Raw genomic sequence first — 24,568 nt, 5'->3', positions numbered from 1 at the left:
CCGCGGCAGGCCGAGATCGAGTGTTTCAGAGTTCGTACCAGGTAGGGAAACTTTTGGAAAAAACTAAAAATTTTCGATAAATCAAAAAATGCTGCAAATTCTCTAAAAAGCGCATAAAACTAAAAATTTTCGAAAATTTTTAAAAAAAATTTAAAACGAAATTTTTCGATTTTTTTTAATTTTGTGCGCGATTTGGACAATTTCCAACACTTTTTGATTTTTTGAAAATTTTGAATTTTTTCAAAATTCTCTCAACCCGACTCCTTCCTGAAAGCTTGTCTAGAGCACCTGGTCTCTGCAGTACCGTGTCTAGGACACACGCTGTCTCTGCTTGACTCGGTCTTGCAGAATGCCGTCTCTGTCACCGTCGTTGACAGTCCATCTCAGCAAAGAACGCGTAAGACAGAGACGGAATCCGACATACCGGGAGAGGCAGAGAACGTGAGACACACTCAAGGAGTCAGGCAGAGATCGGGCAAGGCTAGACTATGCTAGGATTTGTCTAGGATAATGTGATTAGGTTAGTCATTGGTAGTTGTAGGCAAGGCAACGATTAGGCCGAGAACGAGTCCAAGAGAGACCAAGTGAGGCACACAGTCCTGCATAGTCAGGGAGGGCGAGAGACACAAGAGACCGACCGAGGCACACACCGCGGCAGGCCGAGATCGAGTGTTTCAGAGTTCGTACCAGGTAGGGAAATTTTGGAAAAAACTAAAAATTTTCGATAAATCAAAAAATGCTGCAAATTCTCTAAAAAGCGCATAAAACTAAAAATTTAAAACGAAATTTTGAAAAAAAATTTAAAACGAAATTTTTCGAATTTTTTTAATTTTGTGCGCGATTTGGACAATTTCCAACACTTTTTGATTTTTTGAAAATTTTGAATTTTTTCAAAATTCTCTCAACCCGACTCCTTCCTGAAAGCTTATCTAGAGCACCTGCTCTCTGCAGTACCGTGTCTAGGACACACGCTGTCTCTGCTTGACTCGGTCTTGCAGAATGCCGTCTCTGTCACCGTCGTTGACAGTCCATCTCAGCAAAGAACGCGTAAGACAGAGACGGAATCCGACAGACCGGGAGAGGCAGAGAACGTGAGACACACTCAACGAGTCAGGCAGAGATCGGGTAAGGCTAGACTATGCTAGGATTTGTCTAGGATAATGTGATTAGGTTAGTCTATGGTAGTTGTAGGCAAGGCAACGATTAGGCCGAGAACGAGTCCAAGAGAGACCAAGTGAGGCACACAGTCCTGCATAGTCAGGGAGGGCGAGAGACAGTCCTCAAGAGACCGAGCGAGGCACAGACCGCGGCAGGCTGAGATCGAGTGTTTCAGAGTTCGTACCAGCTGGGAAATTTTGGAAAAAACTCAAATATTTGGAAATTTTCGAAAAATCAAAAAATGCTGCAAATTCTCTAAAAAGCGCACAAAACTAAAAATTTTCGAAAATTTTGAAAAAAAAATTTAAAACGAAATTTTTCGAATTTTTTTAATTTTGTGCGCCATTTGGACAATTTCCGACACTTTTTGATTTTTTGAAAATTTTGAATTTTTTCAAAATTCTCTCAACCCGACTCCTTCCTCAAAACTTGTCTAGAGCACCAGGTCTCTGCAGTACCGTGTCTAGGACACACGCTGTCTCTGCTTGACTCGGTCTTGCAAAATGCCGTCTCTGTCACCGTCGTTGACAGTCGATCTCAGTAAAGAACGCGTAAGACAGAGACGGAATCCGACAGACCGGGAGAGGCAGAGACACACTCAACGAGTCAGGCAGAGATCGGGCAAGGCTAGACTACGCTAGGATTTGTCTAGGATAATGTGATTAGGTTAGTCTATGGTAGTTGTAGGCAAGGCAACGATTAGGCCGAGAACGAGTCCAAGAGAGACCAAGTGAGGCACACAGACCTGCATAGTCAGGGAGGGCGAGAGACACAAGAGACCGAGCGAGGCACACACCGCGGCAGGCCGAGATCGAGTGTTTCAGAGTTCGTACCAGGTAGGGAAATTTTGGAAAAAACTAAAAATTTTCGATAAATCAAAAAATGCTGCAAATTCTCTAAAAAGCGCATAAAACTAAAAATTTTCGAAAATTTTGAAAAAAAATTTAAAACGAAATTTTTCGATTTTTTTTAATTTTGTGCGCGATTTGGACAATTTCCAACACTTTTTGATTTTTTGAAAATTTTGAATTTTTTCAAAATTCTCTCAACCCGACTCCTTCCTGAAAGCTTGTCTAGAGCACCTGGTCTCTGCAGTACCGTGTCTAGGACACACGCTGTCTCTGCTTGACTCGGTCTTGCAGAATGCCGTCTCTGTCACCGTCGTTGACAGTCCATCTCAGCAAAGAACGCGTAAGACAGAGACGGAATCCGACATACCGGGAGAGGCAGAGAACGTGAGACACACTCAACGAGTCAGGCAGAGATCGGGCAAGGCTAGACTATGCTAGGATTTGTCTAGGATAATGTGATTAGGTTAGGCTATGGTAGTTGTAGGCAAGGCAACGATTAGGCCGAGAACGAGTCCAAAAGAGACCAAGTGAGGCACACAGTCCTGCATAGTCAGGGAGGGCGAGAGACAGTCCTCAAGAGACCGAGCGAGGCACACACCGCGGCAGGCCGAGATCGAGTGTTTCAGAGTTCGTACCAGGTAGGGAAATTTTGGAAAAAACTCAAATTTTTGGAAATTTTCGAAAAATCAAAAAATGCTGCAAATTCTCTAAAAAGCGCAAAAAACCAAAAATTTTGGAAAATTTTGAAAAAAAAATTAAAACGAAATTTTTCGAATTTTTTAATTTTGTGCGCGATTTGGACAATTTCTGACACTTTTTAATTTTTTGAAAATTTTGAATTGTTTCAAAATTCTCTCAACCCGACTCCTTCCTGAAAGCTTGTCTAGAGCACCTGGTCGCTTCAGTACCGTGTCTAGGACACGCCGTCTTTGCTTGACTCGGTCTTGCAGAATGCCGTCTCTGTCACCGTCGTTGACAGTCCATCTCAGCAAGGAACGCGTAAGACAGAGACGGAATCCGACAGACCGGGAGAGACAGAGAACGTGTGAGACACTGAACGAGACGGCAGAGACCGGGTAAGGCTAGACAATGCTAGGATTTGACTAGGATAATCTGTGATTAGGTTAGTCTAGGGTAGTTGTAGGCAAGGCAACGATTAGGCCTAGAACGAGTCCAAAAGAGACCAAGTGAGGCACACAGTCCTGCATAGTCAGGGAGGGCGAGAGACAGTCCTCAAGAGAGCGAGCGAGGCACAGACCGCGGCAGGCTGAGATCGAGTGTTTCAGAGTTCGTACCAGCTGGGAAATTTTGGAAAAAACTCAAATATTTGGAAATTTTCGAAAAATCAAAAAATGCTGCAAATTCTCTAAAAAGCGCAAAAAACCAAAAATTTTCAAAAATTTTGAAAAAAATTTAAAACGAAATTTTTCGTATTTGTTTGATTTTGTGCGCGATTTGGACAATTTCCGACACTTTTTGATTTTTTGAAAACTTTGAATTTTTTCAAAATTCTCTCAACCCGACTCCTTCCTGAAAGCTTGTCTAGAGCATCTGGTCGCTGCAGTACCGTGTCTAGGACACACGGTGTCTCTGCTTGACTCGGTCTTGCAGAATGCCGTCTCTGTCACCGTCGTTGAGTCCATCTCAGCAAAGAACGCGTAAGACAGAGACGGAATCCGACAGACCGGGAGAGACAGAGAACGTGTGAGACACTGAACGAGACGGCAGAGACCGGGTAAGGCTAGACAATGCTAGGATTTGACTAGGATAATCTGTGATTAGGTTAGACTAGGGTAGTTGTAGGCAAGGCAACGATTAGGCCGAGAACGAGTCCAAGACAGACCAAGTGAAGCTCACAGTCCTGCATAGTCAGGGAGGGCGAGAGACAGTCCTGAAGAGACCGAGCAAGGCACACACCGCGGCAGGCCGAGATCGAGTGTTTCAGAGTTCGTACCAGGTAGGGAAACTTTTGGAAAAAACTAAAAATTTTCGGTAAATCAAAAAAATGCTGCAAATTCTCTAAAAAGCGCATAAAACTAAAAATTTTCGACAATTTTGAAAAAAATTTAAAACGAAATTTTTCGATTTTTTTTTAATTTTGTGCGCGATTTGGACAATTTCCGACACTCTTTGATTTTTTGAAAACTGAATTTTTTCAAAATTCTCTCAAACCGACTCCTTCCAGAAAGGTAGTCTACAGCACCTGGTATCTGCAGTACCGAGTCTACGACACACGCTGTCTCTGCTTGACTCGGTCTTGCAGGATGCCGTCTCTCAGTCACCGTCGTTGACAGTCAATCTCTGCAAAGAACGCGTAAGACAGACGGAATCCGACAAACCGGGAGAGACAGAGAACGTGTGAGACACTCAACGAGTCCGGCAGAGACCGGGTAAGGCTAGACAATGCCAGGATTTGACTAGGATAATCTGTGATTAGGTTAGACTAGGGTAGTTGTAGGCAAGGCAACGATTAGGCCGAGAACGAGTCCAAAAGAGACCAAGTGAGGCACACAGTCTTGCATAGCCATTGAGGGCGAGAGACAGTCCTCAAGAGACAGAGCGAGGCACAGACCGCGGCAGGCTGAGATCGAGTGTTTCAGAGATCGTACCAGGTAGGGAAATTTTGGAAAGAACTCAAATTTTTGGAAATTTTCGAAAAATCAAAAAATGCTGCAAATTGTCTAAAAAGCGCAACAAACCAAAAATTTTCGAAAATTTTGAAAAAAATTTAAAACGAAATTTTTCGAATTTTTTAATTTTGTGCGCGATTTGGACAATTTCTGACACTTTTTGATTTTTTTCAAAGTTCTCTCAACCCGACTCCTTCCTGAAAGCTTGTCTAGAGCACCTGGTCTCTGCAGTACCGTGTCTAGGACACACGCTGTCTCTGCTTGACTCGGTCTTGCAGAATGCCGTCTCTGTCACCGTCGTTGACAGTCCATCTCAGCAAAGAACGCGTAAGACAGAGACGGAATCCGACAGACCGGGAGAGACAGAGAACGTGTGAGACACTCAACGAGACGGCAGAGACCGGGTAAGGCTAGACAATGCTAGGATATGACTAGGATAATCTGTGATTAGGTTAGTCTAGGGTAGTTGTAGGCAAGGAAACGATTAGGCCGAGAACGAGTCCAAGAGAGACCAAGTGAGGCACACAGTCCTGCATAGTCAGGGAGGGCGAGAGACAGTCCTCAAGAGACCGAGCGAGGAACAGACCGCGGCAGGCCGAGATCGAGTGTTTCAGAGTTCGTACCAGGCAGGGAAACATTTGGAAAAAACTAAAATTTTTGGAAATTTTCGAAAAATCAAAAAATGCTGCAAATTGTCTAAAAAGCGCACAAAACTCAAAATTTTTGGAAAATTTTGAAAAAAAATTTAAAACGAATTTTTTCGAATTTTTTTAATTTTGTGCGCGATTTGGACAATTTCTGACACTTTTTGATTTTTTGAAAATTTTGATTTTTTTCAAAGTTCTCTCAACCCGACTCCTTCCTGAAAGCTTGTCTAGAGCACCTGGTCTCTGCAGTACCGTGTCTAGGACACACGCTGTCTCTGCTTGACTCGGTCTTGCAGAATGCCGTCTCTGTCACCGTCGTTGACAGTCCATCTCAGCAAAGAACGCGTAAGACAGAGACGGAATCCGACAGACCGGGAGAGGCAGAGAACGTGAGACACACTCAACGAGTCAGGCAGAGATCGGGTAAGGCTAGACTATGCTAGGATTTGTCTAGGATAATGTGATTAGGTTAGTCTATGGTAGTTGTAGGCAAGGCAACGATTAGGCCGAGAACGAGTCCAAGAGAGACCAAGTGAGGCACACAGTCCTGCATAGTCAGGGAGGGCGAGAGACAGTCCTCAAAGGGACCGAGCGAGGAACAGAACGCGGCAGGCTGAGATCGAGTGTTTCAGAGTTCGTACCAGGTAGGGAAATTTTGGAAAAAACTCAAATTTTTGGAAATTTTCGAAAAATCAAAAAATGCTGCAAATTGTCTAAAAAGCCCACAAAACCAAAATTTTTCGAAAATTTTGAAAAAAATTTAAAACGAAATTTTTCGATTTTTTTTAATTTTGTGCGCGATTTGGACAATTTCTGACACTTTTTGATTTTTTGAAAATTTTGAATTTTTTCAAAGTTCTCTCAACCCGACTCCTTCCTGAAAGCTTGTCTAGAGCACCTGGTCTCTGCAGTACCGTGTCTAGGACACACGCTGTCTCTGCTTGACTCGGTCTTGCAGAATGCCGTCTCTGTCACCATCGTTGACAGTCCATCTCAGCAAAGAACGCGTAAGACAGACGGAATCCGACAGACCGGGAGAGGCAGAGAACGTGAGACACACTCAACGAGTCCGGCAGAGATCGGGTAAGGCTAGAGTATGCTAGGATTTGTCTAGGATAATGTGATTAGGTTAGTCTATGGTAGTTGTAGGCAAGGCAACGATTAGGCCGAGAACGAGTCAAAAAGGGACCAAGTGAGGCACACAGTCCTGCATAGTCAGGGAGGGCGAGAGACAGTCCTCAAAAGACCGAGCGAGGCACAGACCGCGGCAGGCCGAGATCGAGTGTTTCAGAGTACGTACCAGGTAGGGAAACATTTGGAAAAACTCAAATTTTTGGAAATTTTCGAAAAATCAAAAAATGCTGCAAATTGTCTAAAAAGTGCACAAAACCTAAAATTTTCGAAAATTTTGAAAAAAAATTTAAAAGGAAATTTTTCGAATTTTTTTAATTTTGTGCGCGATTTGGACAATTTCCGACACTTTTTGATTTTTTGAAAGTTTTGAATTTTTTCAAATTTCTCTCAACCGAACTCCTTCCTGAAAGCTTGTCTAGAGCACCTGGTCTCTGCAGTACCGTGTCTAGGACACACGCTGTCTCTGCTTGACTCGGTCTTAAAGAATGCCGTCTCTGTCACCGTCGTTGACAGTCCATCTCAGCAAAGAACGCGTAAGACAGAGACGGAATCCGACAGACCGGGAGAGGCAGAGAACGTGAGACACACTCAACGAGTCAGGCAGAGATCTGGTAAGGCTAGACTATGCTAGGATTTGTCTAGGATAATGTGATTAGGTTAGTCTATGGTAGTTGTAGGCAAGGCAACGATTAGGCCGAGAACGAGTCCAAGAGAGACCAAGTGAGGCACACAGTCCTGCATAGTCAGGGAGGGCGAGAGACAGTCCTCAAGAGACCGAGCGAGGCACAGACCGCGGCAGGCTGAGATCGAGTGTTTCAGAGTTCGTACCAGCTGGGAAATTTTGGAAAAAACTCAAATATTTGGAAATTTTCGAAAAATCAAAAAATGCTGCAAATTCTCTAAAAAGCGCACAAAACTAAAAATTTTCGAAAATTTTGAAAAAAAATTTTAAAACGAAATTTTTCGAATTTTTTTAATTTTGTGCGCGATTTGGACAATTTCCGACACTTTTTGATTTTTTGAAAATTTTGAATTTTTTCAAAATTCTCTCAAACCGACTCCTTCCTCAAAACTTGTCTAGAGCACCAGGTCTCTGCAGTACCGTGTCTAGGACACACGCTGTCTCTGCTTGACTCGGTCTTGCAAAATGCCGTCTCTGTCACCGTCGTTGACAGTCGATCTCTGCAAAGAACGCGTAAGACAGAGACGGAATTCGACAGACCGGGAGAGGCAGAGACACACTCAACGAGTCAGGCAGAGATCGGGCAAGGCTAGACTATGCTAGGATTTGTCTAGGATAATGTGATTAGGTTAGTCATTGGTAGTTGTAGGCAAGGCAACGATTAGGCCGAGAACGAGTCCAAGAGAGACCAAGTGAGGCACACAGTCCTGCATACTCAGGGAGGGCGAGAGACAGTCCTCAAGAGACCGAGCGAGGCACACACCGCGGCAGGCCGAGATCGAGTGTTTCAGAGTTCGTACCAGGTAGGGAAACTTTTGGAAAAAACTAAATATTTTCGATAAAACAAAAAATGCTGCAAATTCTCTAAAAAGCGCATAAAACTAAAAATTTTCGAAAATTTTGAAAAAAATTTAAAACGAAATTTTTAGAATTTTTTTAATTTTGTGCGCGATTTGGACAATTTCCGACACTTTTTGATTTTTTGAAAATTTTGAATTTTTTCAAAATTCTCTCAACCCGACTCCTTCCTGAAAGCTTATCTAGAGCACCTGCTCTCTGCAGTACCGTGTCTAGGACACACGCTGTCTCTGCTTGACTCGGTCTTGCAGAATGCCGTCTCTGTCACCGTCGTTGACAGTCCATCTCAGCAAAGAACGCGTAAGACAGAGACGGAATCCGACAGACCGGGAGAGGCAGAGACACACTCAACGAGTCAGGCAGAGATCGGGCAAGGCTAGACTATGCTAGGATTTGTCTAGGATAATGTGATTAGGTTAGTCTATGGTAGTTGTAGGGAAGGCAACGATTAGGCCGAGAACGAGTCCAAGAGAGACCAAGTGAGGCACACAGTCCTGCATAGTCAGGGAGGGCGAGAGACAGTCCTCAAGAGACCGAGCGAGGCACACACCGCGGCAGGCCGAGATCGAGTGTTTCAGAGTTCGTACCAGGTAGGGAAATTTTGGAAAAAACTAAAAATTTTCGATAAATCAAAAAATGCTGCAAATTCTCTAAAAAGCGCATAAAACTAAAAATTTTCGAAAATTTTGAAAAAAAATTTAAAACGAAATTTTTCGATTTTTTTTAATTTTGTGCGCGATTTGGACAATTTCCAACACTTTTTGATTTTTTGAAAATTTTGAATTTTTTCAAAATTCTCTCAACCCGACTCCTTCCTGAAAGCTTGTCTAGAGCACCTGGTCTCTGCAGTACCGTGTCTAGGACACACGCTGTCTCTGCTTGACTCGGTCTTGCAGAATGCCGTCTCTGTCACCGTCGTTGACAGTCCATCTCAGCAAAGAACGCGTAAGACAGAGACGGAATCCGACATACCGGGAGAGGCAGAGAACGTGAGACACACTCAACGAGTCAGGCAGAGATCGGGTAAGGCTAGACTATGCTAGGATTTGTCTAGGATAATGTGATTAGGTTAGGCTATGGTAGTTGTAGGCAAGGCAACGATTAGGCCGAGAACGAGTCCAAAAGAGACCAAGTGAGGCACACAGTCCTGCATAGTCAGGGAGGGCGAGAGACAGTCCTCAAGAGACCGAGCGAGGCACACACCGCGGCAGGCCGAGATCGAGTGTTTCAGAGTTCGTACCAGGTAGGGAAATTTTGGAAAAAACTCAAATTTTTGGAAATTTTCGAAAAATCAAAAATGCTGCAAATTCTCTAAAAAGCGCAAAAAACCAAAAATTTTCGAAAATTTTGAAAAAAAATTTAAAACGAAATTTTTCGAATTTTTTAATTTTGTGCGCGATTTGGACAATTTCTGACACTTTTTAATTTTTTGAAAATTTTGAATTGTTTCAAAATTCTCTCAACCCGACTCCTTCCTGAAAGCTTGTCTAGAGCACCTGGTCGCTGCAGTACCGTGTCTAGGACACGCCGTCTCTGCTTGACTCGGTCTTGCAGAATGCCGTCTCTGTCACCGTCGTTGACAGTCCATCTCAGCAAGGAACGCGTAAGACAGAGACGGAATCCGACAGACCGGGAGAGACAGAGAACGTGTGAGACACTGAACGAGACGGCAGAGACCGGGTAAGGCTAGACAATGCTAGGATTTGACTAGGATAATCTGTGATTAGGTTAGTCTAGGGTAGTTGTAGGCAAGGCAACGATTAGGCCTAGAACGAGTCCAAAAGAGACCAAGTGAGGCACACAGTCGTGCATAGTCAGGGAGGGCGAGAGACAGTCCTCAAGAGACCGAGCGAGGCACAGACCGCGGCAGGCTGAGATCGAGTGTTTCAGAGTTCGTACCAGCTGGGAAATTTTGGAAAAAACTCAAATATTTGGAAATTTTCGAAAAATCAAAAAATGCTGCAAATTCTCTAAAAAGCGCAAAAAACCAAAAATTTTCGAAAATTTTGAAAAAAATTTAAAACGAAATTTTTCGAATTTGTTTGATTTTGTGCGCGATTTGGACAATTTCCGACACTTTTTGATTTTTTGAAAACTTTGAATTTTTTCAAAATTCTCTCAACCCGACTCCTTCCTGAAAGCTTGTCTAGAGCATCTGGTCGCTGCAGTACCGTGTCTAGGACACACGGTGTCTCTGCTTGACTGGGTCTTGCAGAATGCCGTCTCTGTCACCGTCGTTGAGTCCATCTCAGCAAAGAATGCGTAAGACAGAGACGGAATCCGACAGACCGGGAGAGACAGAGAACGTGTGAGACACTGAACGAGACGGCAGAGACCGGGTAAGGCTAGACAATGCTAGGATTTGACTAGGATAATCTGTGATTAGGTTAGACTAGGGTAGTTGTAGGCAAGGCAACGATTAGGCCGAGAACGAGTCCAAAAGAGACCAAGTGAGGCACACAGTCCTGCATAGTCAGGGAGGGCGAGAGACAGTCCTCAAGAGACCGAGCGATGCACAGACCGCGGCAGGCAGAGATTGAGTGTTTCAGAGTTCGTACCAGGTAGGGAAACATTTGGAAAAAACTAAAATTTTTGGAAATTTTTGAAAAATCAAAAAAATGCTGCAAATTCTCTATAAAGCGCACAAAACCAAAATTTTTCGAAAATTTTGAAAAAAAAATTTAAAACGAATTTTTTAGAATTTTTTAATTTTGTGCGCGATTTGGACAATTTCCGACACTTTTTGATTTTTTGAAAATTTTGAATTTTTTCAAAGTTCTGTCAACCCGACTCCTTCCTGAAAGCTTGTCTAGAGCACCTGGTCTCTGCAGTACCGTGTCTAGGACACACGCTGTCTCTGCTTGACTCGGTCTTGCAGAATGCCGTCTCTGTCACCGTCGTTGACAGTCCATCTCAGCAAAGAACGCGTAAGACAGAGACGGAATCCGACAGACCGGGAGAGGCAGAGAACGTGAGACACACTCAACGAGTCAGGCAGAGATCGGGTAAGGCTAGACTATGCTAGGATTTGTCTAGGATAATGTGATTAGGTTAGTCTATGGTAGTTGTAGGCAAGGCAACGATTAGGCCGAGAACGAGTCCAAGAGAGACCAAGTGAGGCACACAGTCCTGCATAGTCAGGGAGGGCGAGAGAGTCCTCAAAGGGACCGAGCGAGGAACAGAACGCGGCAGGCTGAGATCGAGTGTTTCAGAGTTCGTACCAGGTAGGGAAATTTTGGAAAAAACTCAAATTTTTGGAAATTTTCGAAAAATCAAAAAATGCTGCAAATTGTCTAAAAAGCCCACAAAACCAAAATTTTTCGAAAATTTTGAAAAAAATTTAAAACGAAATTTTTCGATTTTTTTTAATTTTGTGCGCGATTTGGACAATTTCTGACACTTTTTGATTTTTTGAAAATTTTGAATTTTTTCAAAGTTCTCTCAACCCGACTCCTTCCTGAAAGCTTGTCTAGAGCACCTGGTCTCTGCAGTACCGTGTCTAGGACACACGCTGTCTCTGCTTGACTCGGTCTTGCAGAATGCCGTCTCTGTCACCATCGTTGACAGTCCATCTCAGCAAAGAACGCGTAAGACAGACGGAATCCGACAGACCGGGAGAGGCAGAGAACGTGAGACACACTCAACGAGTCCGGCAGAGATCGGGTAAGGCTAGAGTATGCTAGGATTTGTCTAGGATAATGTGATTAGGTTAGTCTATGGTAGTTGTAGGCAAGGCAACGATTAGGCCGAGAACGAGTCAAAAAGGGACCAAGTGAGGCACACAGTCCTGCATAGTCAGGGAGGGCGAGAGACAGTCCTCAAAAGACCGAGCGAGGCACAGACCGCGGCAGGCCGAGATCGAGTGTTTCAGAGTACGTACCAGGTAGGGAAACATTTGGAAAAACTCAAATTTTTGGAAATTTTCGAAAAATCAAAAAATGCTGCAAATTGTCTAAAAGTGCACAAAACCTAAAATTTTCGAAAATTTTGAAAAAAAATTTAAAAGGAAATTTTTCGAATTTTTTTAATTTTGTGCGCGATTTGGACAATTTCTGACACTTTTTGATTTTTTGAAAGTTTTGAATTTTTTCAAATTTCTCTCAACCCAACTCCTTCCTGAAAGCTTGTCTAGAGCACCTGGTCTCTGCAGTACCGTGTCTAAAACACACGCTGTCTCTGCTTGACTCGGTCTTAAAGAATGCCGTCTCTGTCACCGTCGTTGACAGTCCATCTCAGCAAAGAACGCGTAAGACAGAGACGGAATCCGACAGACCGGGAGAGGCAGAGAACGTGAGACACACTCAACGAGTCAGGCAGAGATCGGGTAAGGCTAGACTATGCTAGGATTTGTCTAGGATAATGTGATTAGGTTAGTCTATGGTAGTTGTAGGCAAGGCAACGATTAGGCCGAGAACGAGTCCAAGAGAGACCAAGTGAGGCACACAGTCCTGCATAGTCAGGGAGGGCGAGAGACAGTCCTCAAGAGACCGAGCGAGGCACAGACCGCGGCAGGCTGAGATCGAGTGTTTCAGAGTTCGTACCAGGTAGGGAAACATTTGGAAAAAACTAAAATTTTTGGAAATTTTTGAAAAATCAAAAAATGCTGCAAATTCTCTATAAAGCGCACAAAACCAAAATTTTTCGAAAATTTTGAAAAAACATTGAAAACGAAATTTTTCGATTTTTTTTAATTTTGTGCGCGATTTGGACAATTTCCGACACTTTTTGATTTTTTGAAAACTGAATTTTTTCAAAATTCTCTCAAACCGACTCCTTCCAGAAAGGTAGTCTAGAGAACCTGGTATCTGCAGTACCGAGTCTACGACACACGCTGTCTCTGCTTGACTCGGTCTTGCAGGATGTCGTCTCTCAGTCACCGTCGTTGACAGTCCATCTCAGCAAAGAACGCGTAAGGCAGACGGAATCCGACAGACCGGGAGAGGCAGAGAACGTGAGACACACTCAACGAGTCAGGCAGAGATCGGGTAAGGCTAGACTATGCTAGGATTTGTCTAGGATAATGTGATTAGGTTAGTCTATGGTAGTTGTAGGCAAGGCAACGATTAGGCCGAGAACGAGTCCAAGACAGACCAAGTGAAGCTCACAGTCCTGCATAGTCAGGGAGGGCGAGAGACAGTCCTGAAGAGACCGAGCAAGGCACACACCGCGGCAGGCCGAGATCGAGTGTTTCAGAGTTCGTACCAGGTAGGGAAACTTTTGGAAAAAACTAAAAATTTTCGGTAAATCAAAAAAATGCTGCAAATTCTCTAAAAAGCGCATAAAACTAAAAATTTTCGAAAATTTTGAAAAAAATTTAAAACGAAATTTTTCGAATTTTTTTTAATTTTGTGCGCGATTTGGACAATTTCCGACACTCTTTGATTTTTTGAAAACTGAATTTTTTCAAAATTCTCTCAAACCGACTCCTTCCAGAAAGGTAGTCTACAGCACCTGGTATCTGCAGTACCGAGTCTACGACACACGCAGTCTCTGCTTGACTCGGTCTTGCAGGATGCCGTCTCTCAGTCACCGTCGTTGACAGTCAATCTCTGCAAAGAACGCGTAAGACAGACGGAATCCGACAAACCGGGAGAGACAGAGAACGTGTGAGACACTCAACGAGTCCGGCAGAGACCGGGTAAGGCTAGACAATGCCAGGATTTGACTAGGATAATCTGTGATTAGGTTAGACTAGGGTAGTTGTAGGCAAGGCAACGATTAGGCCGAGAACGAGTCCAAAAGAGACCAAGTAAGGCACACAGTCTTGCATAGTCATTGAGGGCGAGAGACAGTCCTCAAGAGACAGAGCGAGGCACAGACCGCGGCAGGCTGAGATCGAGTGTTTCAGAGATCGTACCAGGTAGGGAAATTTTGGAAAGAACTCAAATTTTTGGAAATTTTCGAAAAATCAAAAAATGCTGCAAATTGTCTAAAAAGCGCAACAAACCAAAAATTTTCGAAAATTTTGAAAAAAAATTAAAACGAAATTTTTCGAATTTTTTAATTTTGTGCGCAATTTGGACAATTTCTGACACTTTTTGATTTTTTGAAAATTTTGAATTTTTTCAAAGTTCTCTCAACCCGACTCCTTCCTGAAAGCTTGTCTAGAGCACCTGGTCTCTGCAGTACCGTGTCCAGGACACACGCTGTCTCTGCTTGACTCGGTCTTGCAGAATGCCGTCTCTGTCACCGTCGTTGACAGTCCATCTCAGCAAAGAACGCGTAAGACAGAGACGGAGTCCGACAGACCGGGAGAGGCAGAGAACGTGAGACACACTCAACGAGTCAGCCAGAGATCGGGTAAGGCTAGACTATGCTAGGATTTGTCTAGGATAATGTGATTAGGTTAGTCTATGGTAGTTGTAGGCAAGGCAACGATTAGGCCGAGAACGAGTCCAAGAGAGACCAAGTGAGGCACACAGTCCTGCATAGTCAGGGAGGGCGAGAGACAGTCCTCAAAGGGACCGAGCGAGGAACAGAACGCGGCAGGCTGAGATCGAGTGTTTCAGAGTTCGTACCAGGTAGGGAAATTTTGGAAAAAACTCAAATTTTTGGAAATTTTCGAAAAATCAAAAAATGCTGCAAATTGTCTAAAAAGCCCACAAAACCAAAATTTTTCGAAAATTTTGAAAAAAATTTAAAACGAAATTTTTCGATTTTTTTTAATTTTGTGCGCGATTTGGACAATTTCTGACACTTTTTGATTTTTTGAAAATTTTGAATTTTTTCAAAGTTCTCTCAACCCGACTCCTTCCTGAAAGCTTGTATAGAGCACCTGGTCTCTGCAGTACCGTGTCTAGGACACACGCTGTCTCTGCTTGACTCGGTCTTGCAGAATGCCGTCTCTGTCACCATCGTTGACAGTCCATCTCAGCAAAGAACGCGTAAGACAGACGGAATCCGACAGACCGGGAGAGGCAGAGAACGTGAGACACACTCAACGAGTCAGGCAGAGATCGGGTAAGGCTAGAGTATGCTAGGATTTGTCTAGGATAATGTGATTAGGTTAGTCTATGGTAGTTGTAGGCAAGGCAACGATTATTCCGAGAACGAGTCAAAAAGGGACCAAGTGAGGCACACAGTCCTGCATAGTCAGGGAGGGCGAGAGACAGTCCTCAAGAGACCGAGCGAGGCACAGACCGCGGTAGGCCGAGATCGAGTGTTTCAGAGTTCGTACCAGGTAGGGAAACATTTGGAAAAACTGAAATTTTTGGAAATTTTCGAAAAATCAAAAAATGCTGCAAATTGTCTAAAAAGTGCACAAAACCAAAAAATTTCGAAAATTTGGAAAAAAAATTTAAAAGGAAATTTTTCGAATTTTTTTAATTTTGTGCGCGATTTGGACAATTTCCGACACTTTTTGATTTTTTGAAAACTTTGAATTTTTTCAAAATTCTCTCAACCCGACTCCTTCCAGAAAGGTTGTCTACAGCACCTGGTCTCTGCAGTACCGTGTCTAGGACACACGCTGTCTCTGCTTGACTCGGTCTTGCAGGATGCCGTCTCTCTATGTCACCGTCGTTGACAGTCCATCTCTGCAAAGAACGCGTAAGACAGAGACGGAATCCGACAGACCGGGAGAGACAGAGAACGTGTGAGACACTGAACGAGACGGCAGAGACCAGGTAAGGCTAGACAATGCTAGGATTTGACTAGGATAATCTGTGATTAGGTTAGTCTAGGGTAGTTGTAGGCAAGGCAACGATTAGGCCGAGAACGAGTCCAAAAGAGACCAAGTGAGGCACACAGTCCTGCATAGTCAGGGAGGGCGAGAGACAGTCCTCAAGAGACCGAGCGAGGCACAGACCGCGGCAGGCCGAGATCGAGTGTTTCAGAGTTCGTACCAGGTAGGGAAACTTTTGGAAAAAACTCAAAATTTTCGAAAAATAAAAAAATTATGCAAATTGTGTAAAAAGCGCACAAAACCAAAAATTTTCGAAAATTATGAAAAAAATTTTAAACGAAATTTTTCGAATTTTTTTAATTTTGTGCGCGATTTGGACAATTTCTGACTTTTTGAAAATTTTGAATTTTTTCAAAGTTCTCTCAACCCGACTCCTTCCTGAAAGCTTGTCTAGAGCACCTGGTCTCTGCAGTACCGTGTCCAGGACACACGCTGTCTCTGCTTGACTCGGTCTTGCAGAATGCCGTCTCTCTGTCACCGTCGTTGACAGTCCATCTCTGCAAAGAACGCGTAAGACAGAGACGGAATCCGACAGACCGGGAGAGACAGAGAACGTGTGAGACACTCAACGAGACGGACAGACCGGGTAAGGCTAGACAATGCTAGGATTTGACTAAGATAATCTGTGATTAGGTTAGTCTAGGGTAGTTGTAGGCAAGGCAACGATTACGCCGAGAACGAGTCCAAAAGAGACCAAGTGAGGCACACAGTCCGGCAGTCAGGGAGGGCGAGAGAGTCCTCAACAGACCGAGCGAGGCACAGACCGCCGCAGTCCGAGATCGAGTGTTTCAGAGTTCGTATGAGGTAGGGAAACATTTGGAAAAAACTCAAATTTTTGGAAATTTTCGAAAAATCAAAAAATGCTGCAAATTGTCGAAAAAGCGCATAAAACCAAAAAATTTTGAAGATGAAACTTTTCAAATTCTTTTCTTTTGTGCACTTTTTGGCAAATTTCCAGCATATTTCGATTTTTAGTAAACTTATAAAAACATTCAAAAGTTTTCAAAATTTTGTTTTGTTTTTGTATTTGGTGCTTGTGCTGGTGGACGTGGTAGTGTTGGGCGTGTTGGTGGACGAGGTGGCAGATGTCGAGGTCTTTGTGTTATCCATGTTCGTGCTGGTCATGATAGTCATGGTCGTCGTCTAGGAGTTCGTGGTTAGTGGTCATGTTGGACGTTTTGTTGGTGTTCGTTGTCGTGCTGCTGGTGGTGTTGGGAGCCATGGTCACGGTTATAGTTATAGTTGTGGTATCGGTCAGGGTGGTGGTCGTCAAGGTCGTCCTTATTGTCTTGGGTACGGTTGTAAGTATCATGGTTTTGCGGTCTTGCTCGTCGTGTTGGTTGTAGTGGTGGATGTGTTGGTGAACGTGTTGCTGATGGACGTTGTGGTGGTTAACGTGGTGTTGGTGGACGCGGAGGTCAACATGGTGGTGGCAAAGGTTATGCTGTTGGACTTCAGTGTTGGTAGACGTGGTGGTTGTGGTCGTGAAGGAGGTGGACTTGGTAGTAATGGGGTGGTAGTGGTGTTCGGCATGGTAGCAGTGGTGATGGTGGTACATGTGGTGGATGAGGTGGTGGTGTTGGACATTGTGGTGGTGGTGGTGGATGTGGAGTTGGTTGAAGTAGTGGTGAATGTGGTATTGACATCGTGGTTGTGTTGGTGGTGGACTTGGTGCTATTGGTGGATGTGGCAGTGTTGGTGATCTTGGTTGTGGTAAAGGTGCTGGATATGGTTTCTGTAGTCGACTAGGTGTTGCAGGTGGTGGACGTTGTGGTCGTGATGGTGGTGTTTGAATGTGGTGGAGTTAGTAGTAGTGGTGGTGGCCATGAAAGAGGATATAAGCTATCCTGCTACTTGACATGCAGGTGCTCAGGGAGAGAGGGTATAGCTACTCATTCTGAACTTTGGCATTAGGTAGGGGTATGGGGGCAGCATCATGCTCTAGCTGCACTTTACACCCATGGAAAGACACCCTGGTACCCACTGGACAGGAGGGTGGATTGGGCTCAGGGGCTAGAGGAAGAACCCTCTGCCTCTGCCAGGTATCAATCCCTGATTGTCCAGCCGTCAGTCACTATACTGACTGAGCTACCCCAGCTCTTCATTATCTGCATATACCCCGTCTATGTTACATTTATGTCTCTCTTTATCTCTGTCTGCCTCCTTGTCTCCTTATTTGTAAACCTACCTTCTCCACTTGACCATAGCTTCACAGCACCCTACTCTATCTGTACAGAAACAAATAAACAAGCAAGAAAAACAAACAAACAGGCAGACAGACACAGACACACACCTCACCTAATCTCATCTAACCATAACATAACAAAACAAAACATTACTCTATCCCAACTCAACGAAATTTACCACCTGACTATTACATGTGTTTTTCTGCATACATGTATAACTCATCAAACCTAACCTAACCTAGCCCAACTCAACCCAATTTACCCCTTTAGCAACTGACCATTATGTATGGTTGTCTGCACCTGCCTGTCTCCAACCCTAGTCACCAAAATTTATTCCTTACCCTACTCATCATGATGCATGGTCCTCCGTGCATGAACTTCACTACACTAAATTAACCTAAGCTAACCCAGCCTGGCCCAATGCAATCAAATTTATGCACCTAGCAACTGACCACTGTGTGTGGACTTTTGCACATAAAGTACTTTTAATTACCTTTTCCATCTGCAACATCAATGACTTTGCTTGTGTCTAAATGTATCCGTCCTTTATATACATAGGTGTTCCTCTTCAGAATGTCCTACAAATAGGAAAAATGGAAGCAAATTTACATAACAGACTTCCTGTACTTTCTGTTTGTTTTTTGTTTTTTGTTTCAAATATAAAATATGCTAGTATTTCCCCATAAAACAAACTCTACTAGTGTTACAAGGTACCTGAGTTACAGTTGAAAGATATTAAAATCACACAACAAAAAGATTACATGTTACTGAAGATGCACATTTATAGTTTTAATGCACGTACGTTTTCCTAATATTTACATCCGACACAAGAAAATTGTAAATTTCATTGCAGAAATAGTATTTATTTACTTAACACTTTGATTTGTATGGTATCCTGCATTTTTTCTGGATTATAAGAAATGAGATTTGTTATATTTTTAGAATATCATTAAGTAAAGGTAAAGAAAGTTATCCCTGTCCTATTTTAAATGTCATACCATGAAGCCAAATGGGAAATGGGGGTAAAACTTCACAAATTTGACTAAAGTAAGTACTGTCAGCCCACATGCTTTTATTTTATAACCATTAAATATGTAAATATGTGGATGCTAAAGTTTAGAAAATTTATAATTGTCAAAGGGATTTCTGTCCAAAGACCGGAAGCAATTAAATAGAATAGTTATAACGTGAGATATGAAGTCTTAATTCTTTTACTAACTTCTGATATCAAAATTTAACACTTTGAACTCTATCAAAGTCATATTCTGTAAGTATACATTGGTTTCAAGCACCAAGTGCTGTAATAATACATTGCTAATTATAAAATTTGTGTAGAACTAATTATTTATTCATTTATTATTTTGAATAGTTGACGTTATCATGTACGGAATTCTTTGTAGTTAACTTTAGATCCAACAGATGTCACATACTTTGCATTTACACATCCTTTTACCACACTTCATTTGTACAGCTGTGATGTTAAAATAAAACACTTATCCCTTATGATTTCTGTTTTGTGACTAGGCATGCTGGAGCCATAACAATGATCTGATCTGATCACAACAGATGGACCAAGATCTGAACAGTGTTGCCCATGGAGGTATAATATGAAAGCAATCCAAAATACTTGAATGCAGTCATATTACTGACAATATGAAAGGTTTTGTCTCTGGGCTAGACGCAGAAATAAGACTTGGCTTCAGAAAGTGAGATCAAGTTAAAAAAATCAAGAAAATCACATAGTTATTCCAAAAAAAGCAGATAATTCTGTCACACGAAATAACCTCTCATAATTTTAAAGTAGCACACAAAAGGACAGATCAGTATCAGTATCATCATGAACATTTGAAAAAGACAGTGACTAAGAATTATTGTAGAAAAATGTTGATAACAAAACTTGCTATCACTGCAACCCCAGGGATATCATGATTATCATCCACCAATAATAATGTGTCTCCGCTTTAAGTATTTCAGGCCTTTGTGATGAACTAGGTTCCTCACAAATATTGAATATTTCCTCCAAAACAGAATAGTGCTACAACTCAATAGATTTAGCTGTGAATGATTTTCACTTACCTTCTTACAGTAAACTAGTTGGTGGTCGAAGAGGAAAAGTGTGATGTTATTGGTCCACATGCCAGTTGTCACCCTAACAACCTCTCCTTGATGAATCAACTGTGAACTATTTTCAATTAAGTCTTCACCCTGCAAGAGATGTAGTATACCAAATATAACATTTCATATAAATGTGTATTTTTAAAGTGGTCATATAATGGTACATGGTTTTGAAACCTGTAAAGCTATGAATGTTACATGAACAGATCTGGGAACTGGCAACTTTTTCATAATCATAATCATCCTGTACTGATTTCAGTGTGTCTGAATCATTTTAAAAAATGACTATAAAAGTACTATTAAATATGCATTTTCTTTCATGCAGGATGACATTACACAATATAGTCTTTTTGGGATACTGTAATTTCCCAAAGTGCGTTCTAAATATTCTGAGCTGTATGAAACTCATACAGATAGTTTCAGCAGTTACTGATGGACAAAACATTTTATGCTCATTTATATTACCTTTGCTTTAAGTTTTATACTGATTTCTTTACTGTAAGAAAGAGAGAAGCATATAGTTTCTGTCTTTCCTTGTATAATATGATTTTAACCAATTTGTCCATTTTCATGATTAGTTCACACAGTCACCAACCTATCAAAATTCTATAGACCATATAAAATAAACAAAATCCTGAGTCAGTAAAGATAAGTGAAACCAGCAGCCTACAGGAAGATTAATTAGGTACTAGCACACAGAAGTGGCACCCATTATTGGTAATCTAAGAGAAGTACTATCTTCATCACACTATTTCAAACTGATATAAATTTAACAAAAGTTTTCAGTATCAAAATTTCTCTGTTTACTTTGTGACACTATGACTGCAGCAAGCTATGATAGGATACTTTACTTTATTTCTTTCAACTGGAAGTTATACACAGAATCCAACTGAAATTAGTTCTACTGAATGACAAAAGGTAGCAGTCTTAAAACCAAGGATATATAAATGTAAATGTAGCTGAAGTAAATTTAGAAAATTCATGTGTACTTGCCAAATAATTAAGAACTACGGTAAATGCCTGCTGTCATTAACAACATTTTTATACCCTCATCAGAATCACTGAGAGGATTCTGGATGGTAGGAAAATGATCAGTGACTTACCTCCCAGGCTTCCACCCTCTGCTGCCAGGCAGCCAGCTTTTCTAGGCTCTCCATTCTTCGTTTCCGTTCATTAATGAGAACAGCAACATTGCGCATCGCATCTAGTGCCTCTCGGATTTTGTCATAGTCTGCGTGGTCAGCCTGAAATCAACCAGTTTGTTTATTTCAAAACAGATATCACATTTCAATGTTTAACAGCTGGTAAAATAATTTTCATTACATTTATATTAATGGTTTAAAAGTATACAAACATTATGCAAAAACAAACAAAAATGAGGATATCTGCTGTATATTATTGCTTCTATGAATTACATAATAGGTCCGTTGTGCATTAACATAAATTCTGAAATGGTTACTATCTTGCACAGAAATGTGAAAGAAGTGACAGTCAAGAAAAAGTGTACCATCTATGGTTAACAAATATCAATTCTAAATTAACTTCAGACATCCTTAATATTAAACTAAAAAACAAGTCATAATCAGTTTTATAATGCAATTCTTAGTGTCCTTTTGAATATTTGTTTCTTAAATACTGTCAGACTATCTGTATATATAGACCCTTGTTAGTGGCAACCAGCCCGACTTCTTTAGGGGAAATTCTGATTTCAGCAGAATTTCAAATTCTCGTGGCAGTAAGAACAAAGATGGTTGTCTTCTGGATTGTAGCATCATGCAGCCTGGTAGAAGTTTACTACTGTTTTAGAGGTCCTTAATCATCACCCTGATGATGGTAGCAGCAAGGACCTCTGAAACATTGGTAAACTTCAACCAGACTACACAGCACTACAACCCAGAACAGCCATCATTTATTTTGATTTCAGATTTCTACAATACAGATTTACTTCCAACAACTCCTTCAAGCTACAGAACAGAATCTAACAAATGTTTTTTACATAATGTATATTTTCACACCTTTGTGTACTTGAGCAGCTCAGCCAGCTGAAGAGGATACTTGCAGATGCGCTGGACTGGTGTGAGCAGGTAGCCATCAAGAGGAATCTCAATAAGCCCACGCATGAGGCGGCAAGCCTCAAAGAATTTACTGTAACTGTTGTGCTGATACAATTCTTGTAGAGTTGCAGTTCCCATTGGATGACTGTTGCAGTACTCTGAATAAATCCTAAAACCAGCTCGCTGAAATTGTATGCAAGGAGCTGGTTAATCTCTACTTTGAATGTGTAGCAGTCAGTTACTACTATTACAAAAAGGCAAATAATTCTCTGTTGCTTATGAAATTTCTCAAGACAAAATATTTGCATTATAGCACATTAAATATTAGTGGAACAAGTGATAATATTAAGTATGACATAGCTTTGTTTTGTATGATTATTTCATGTGATACTTTTGTTAGTGAATTAATCTATCTTATATATATTTCCGGTTTAACAATGTTTATATATTTTTCCGGTACCCTATCAAGTGCCTGAGCACTGTGGGTCCAAACTTTTTCGTTGGCTTGATCTATGGACATTCAGTAGGACTCCTTGGACGAGAGATCGACCCTTCGCAAGGCCTCTACCTGTACACAGGACAGCACAACACAGAAAAACGCGGACAAACATCCATGGCTTAAGTGGGATTCGAACCCACGGTCCCAGCGACCAAGCGGCAGAAGGCCCACGCCTCAGACCGCGCGGCCACCGCGGACCCCATTAATTAATCTATCTTTATGAATATAAAAACATACTGTCAAAAGTTTAAACAAACAAATTTACCTCTTCAGTTTAAATTCAATTAATGTTTGCCTGTTTCAAGATACTATCATAACATTCCTCTGAAGGTTCTAGAAATAATGAAAAACTAGTGTACCTGCTGAATACCAGTCAGAATCATTACCACTTGAGCTAACCTGATTAACCACAGTTACAACAATCTGTTTCATTAATTCTATATTCTCTGCCACACCTCTATAAATGGATACTGTAAAAGTCAAGCAAACTCACATGAGTAAGGAAGCATTCTCCTATACAACTCCGATGTGGTGCATCCCACTCAACACAACTCTCCAAATCCTGCAGGAATGTGGACTGAAATTGTAGAAGTTCTTCTAAGTTGCCAAAAATTGTATCAATCTGCTGAGACGAGAACATGTCTGTCCGTCTCCGACATTCAGCCAAGTAACCCTATAAGGAAAACAAGACTTATTATTATGTTTGAAGAATTTACAGTTTACTTGTAAGCACTATAACCTTACACATTCTTTGCTGCCCTGAAAAAAACAGTAACATTCCAGCATCAATCTTTCGTAGAAGAAAGTAGAAAATCACATAGCAACCATGCAAAATATTTTTGTCTCATGATGATGACTGAAGAAACAATGTAATTTTACTTTTGAAATTCTATGTTTATATGGTAATATAAAAACATTTTTTTCACACTAATGGTATAAACTTATGTAATCTAACTCTCTAGAACCCTAAAATGCACAACACTTAATGGTGAATGTTCTGTTACTTGATAAGTAACATAAAACTTCTTCATTTGGTACTTTGTTTAGTCATTATATGAGGAAATGAATTACCTCAGCAACATCACGAAGAATCTTTACAAAGTCACGTTCTGTGTTGATGAGTTCACGCACCACACTGGAGCGCACCTGATCATTACTTAGAAGAGACACGCTAGTTCGTCGTCTTATCTGAGAGTTTGGAGTTGAGCCTGAGGCCATAGCAGCCAAACAGTCTTCTACTGTGTCTTCCTGACTTACCCGCAACTGTCGAGACAAATTTCATGTCAATTATGCATCGTAACTTTAATATTAACTTGATATCTCATTTTATTGTATTATTTATTATTTTTATTACTGAATTACAATACAAATATTAGGTCTCCAGTTTTGCTGATGACCAGATAATCATGGCAAACAAGGACAATCTACAGTGACCTGTGTACAAATCAAAAGAAATATAAAAAACACTGTTAAGGAAATCACAAGTATTATATTTTAAAAGAAACACTGCACATAAGCTAACATTATGATCATTAAACAAATAATTAAACAGATAGTAATTTCAATTAATTTCAATTTCTTCATATGGACCGGAGAGCCATAGAAGAATAATAATAATAATTTCAATTATCTACAATGCAAGAAAGACGTTGATATTATGGTAATATTAAATCACACGGCTTCTGAATAAGATTGGAACAATAAGAAAAACATTTGTATAAAAGTTTCTGACAAAAGAGTATGTATTATTAATCTGCGGCATTTCTGGACAATTTCCTTCACCTATTAATTAGATACAGTGTTTTGGAAGCTGGTTCTTCTTAAATCAACAGCTGAAACCATACAACCTAATCAGTTGGGTCCATCGGAAAAGATATCTCAATCCCACAAATTCATGACATAGAGGTTTATTCATTATTTTATTTCAGATATTGAGATATTGGTGATTTCTGCAATTACACACCTGTAATTTTATACAGCCAATGATGCTCAACCTTCTCAAATTCTTATAACATTTATCTGAAGGATCAAGGGTTGATCGATATATGCAACCTATTAACTCCTATGACA

The 24,568-nt window shown here is 41.3% G+C and overlaps 1 protein-coding gene across 3 annotated transcripts in view; it reads right to left on the bottom strand.

Annotated features, from left to right (window-relative positions):
- The window catches only part of RhoGEF3 (Rho guanine nucleotide exchange factor 3), a 417,890-nt gene that overhangs the window by 40,574 nt on the left and 352,748 nt on the right, over window positions 1–24,568 (bottom strand). For all 3 annotated transcript variants that reach the window (XM_087358941.1, XM_087358938.1, XM_087358939.1), the window contains exons 18-23: window positions 23,570–23,761; window positions 22,992–23,171; window positions 21,961–22,182; window positions 21,049–21,189; window positions 19,907–20,035; window positions 18,324–18,408 (exon numbers count right to left, since the gene is read on the bottom strand). In XM_087358941.1, the coding sequence (XP_087215067.1) occupies window positions 18,324–18,408; window positions 19,907–20,035; window positions 21,049–21,189; window positions 21,961–22,182; window positions 22,992–23,171; window positions 23,570–23,761 (949 nt within the window). The remainder of the gene's footprint in view (window positions 1–18,323; window positions 18,409–19,906; window positions 20,036–21,048; window positions 21,190–21,960; window positions 22,183–22,991; window positions 23,172–23,569; window positions 23,762–24,568) is intronic.

The sequence above is a fragment of the Zootermopsis nevadensis genome, unplaced genomic scaffold, assembly GCF_977971745.1.
Source record: "Zootermopsis nevadensis isolate Lab colony 2312 unplaced genomic scaffold, Znev_1.0 Znev_ptg000030l, whole genome shotgun sequence".
NCBI lineage: Eukaryota > Metazoa > Arthropoda > Insecta > Blattodea > Termopsidae > Zootermopsis > Zootermopsis nevadensis.
The sequence above is the reverse complement of the archived record's forward strand: the minus strand, read 5'-3'. Positions and strand labels throughout refer to the sequence as shown.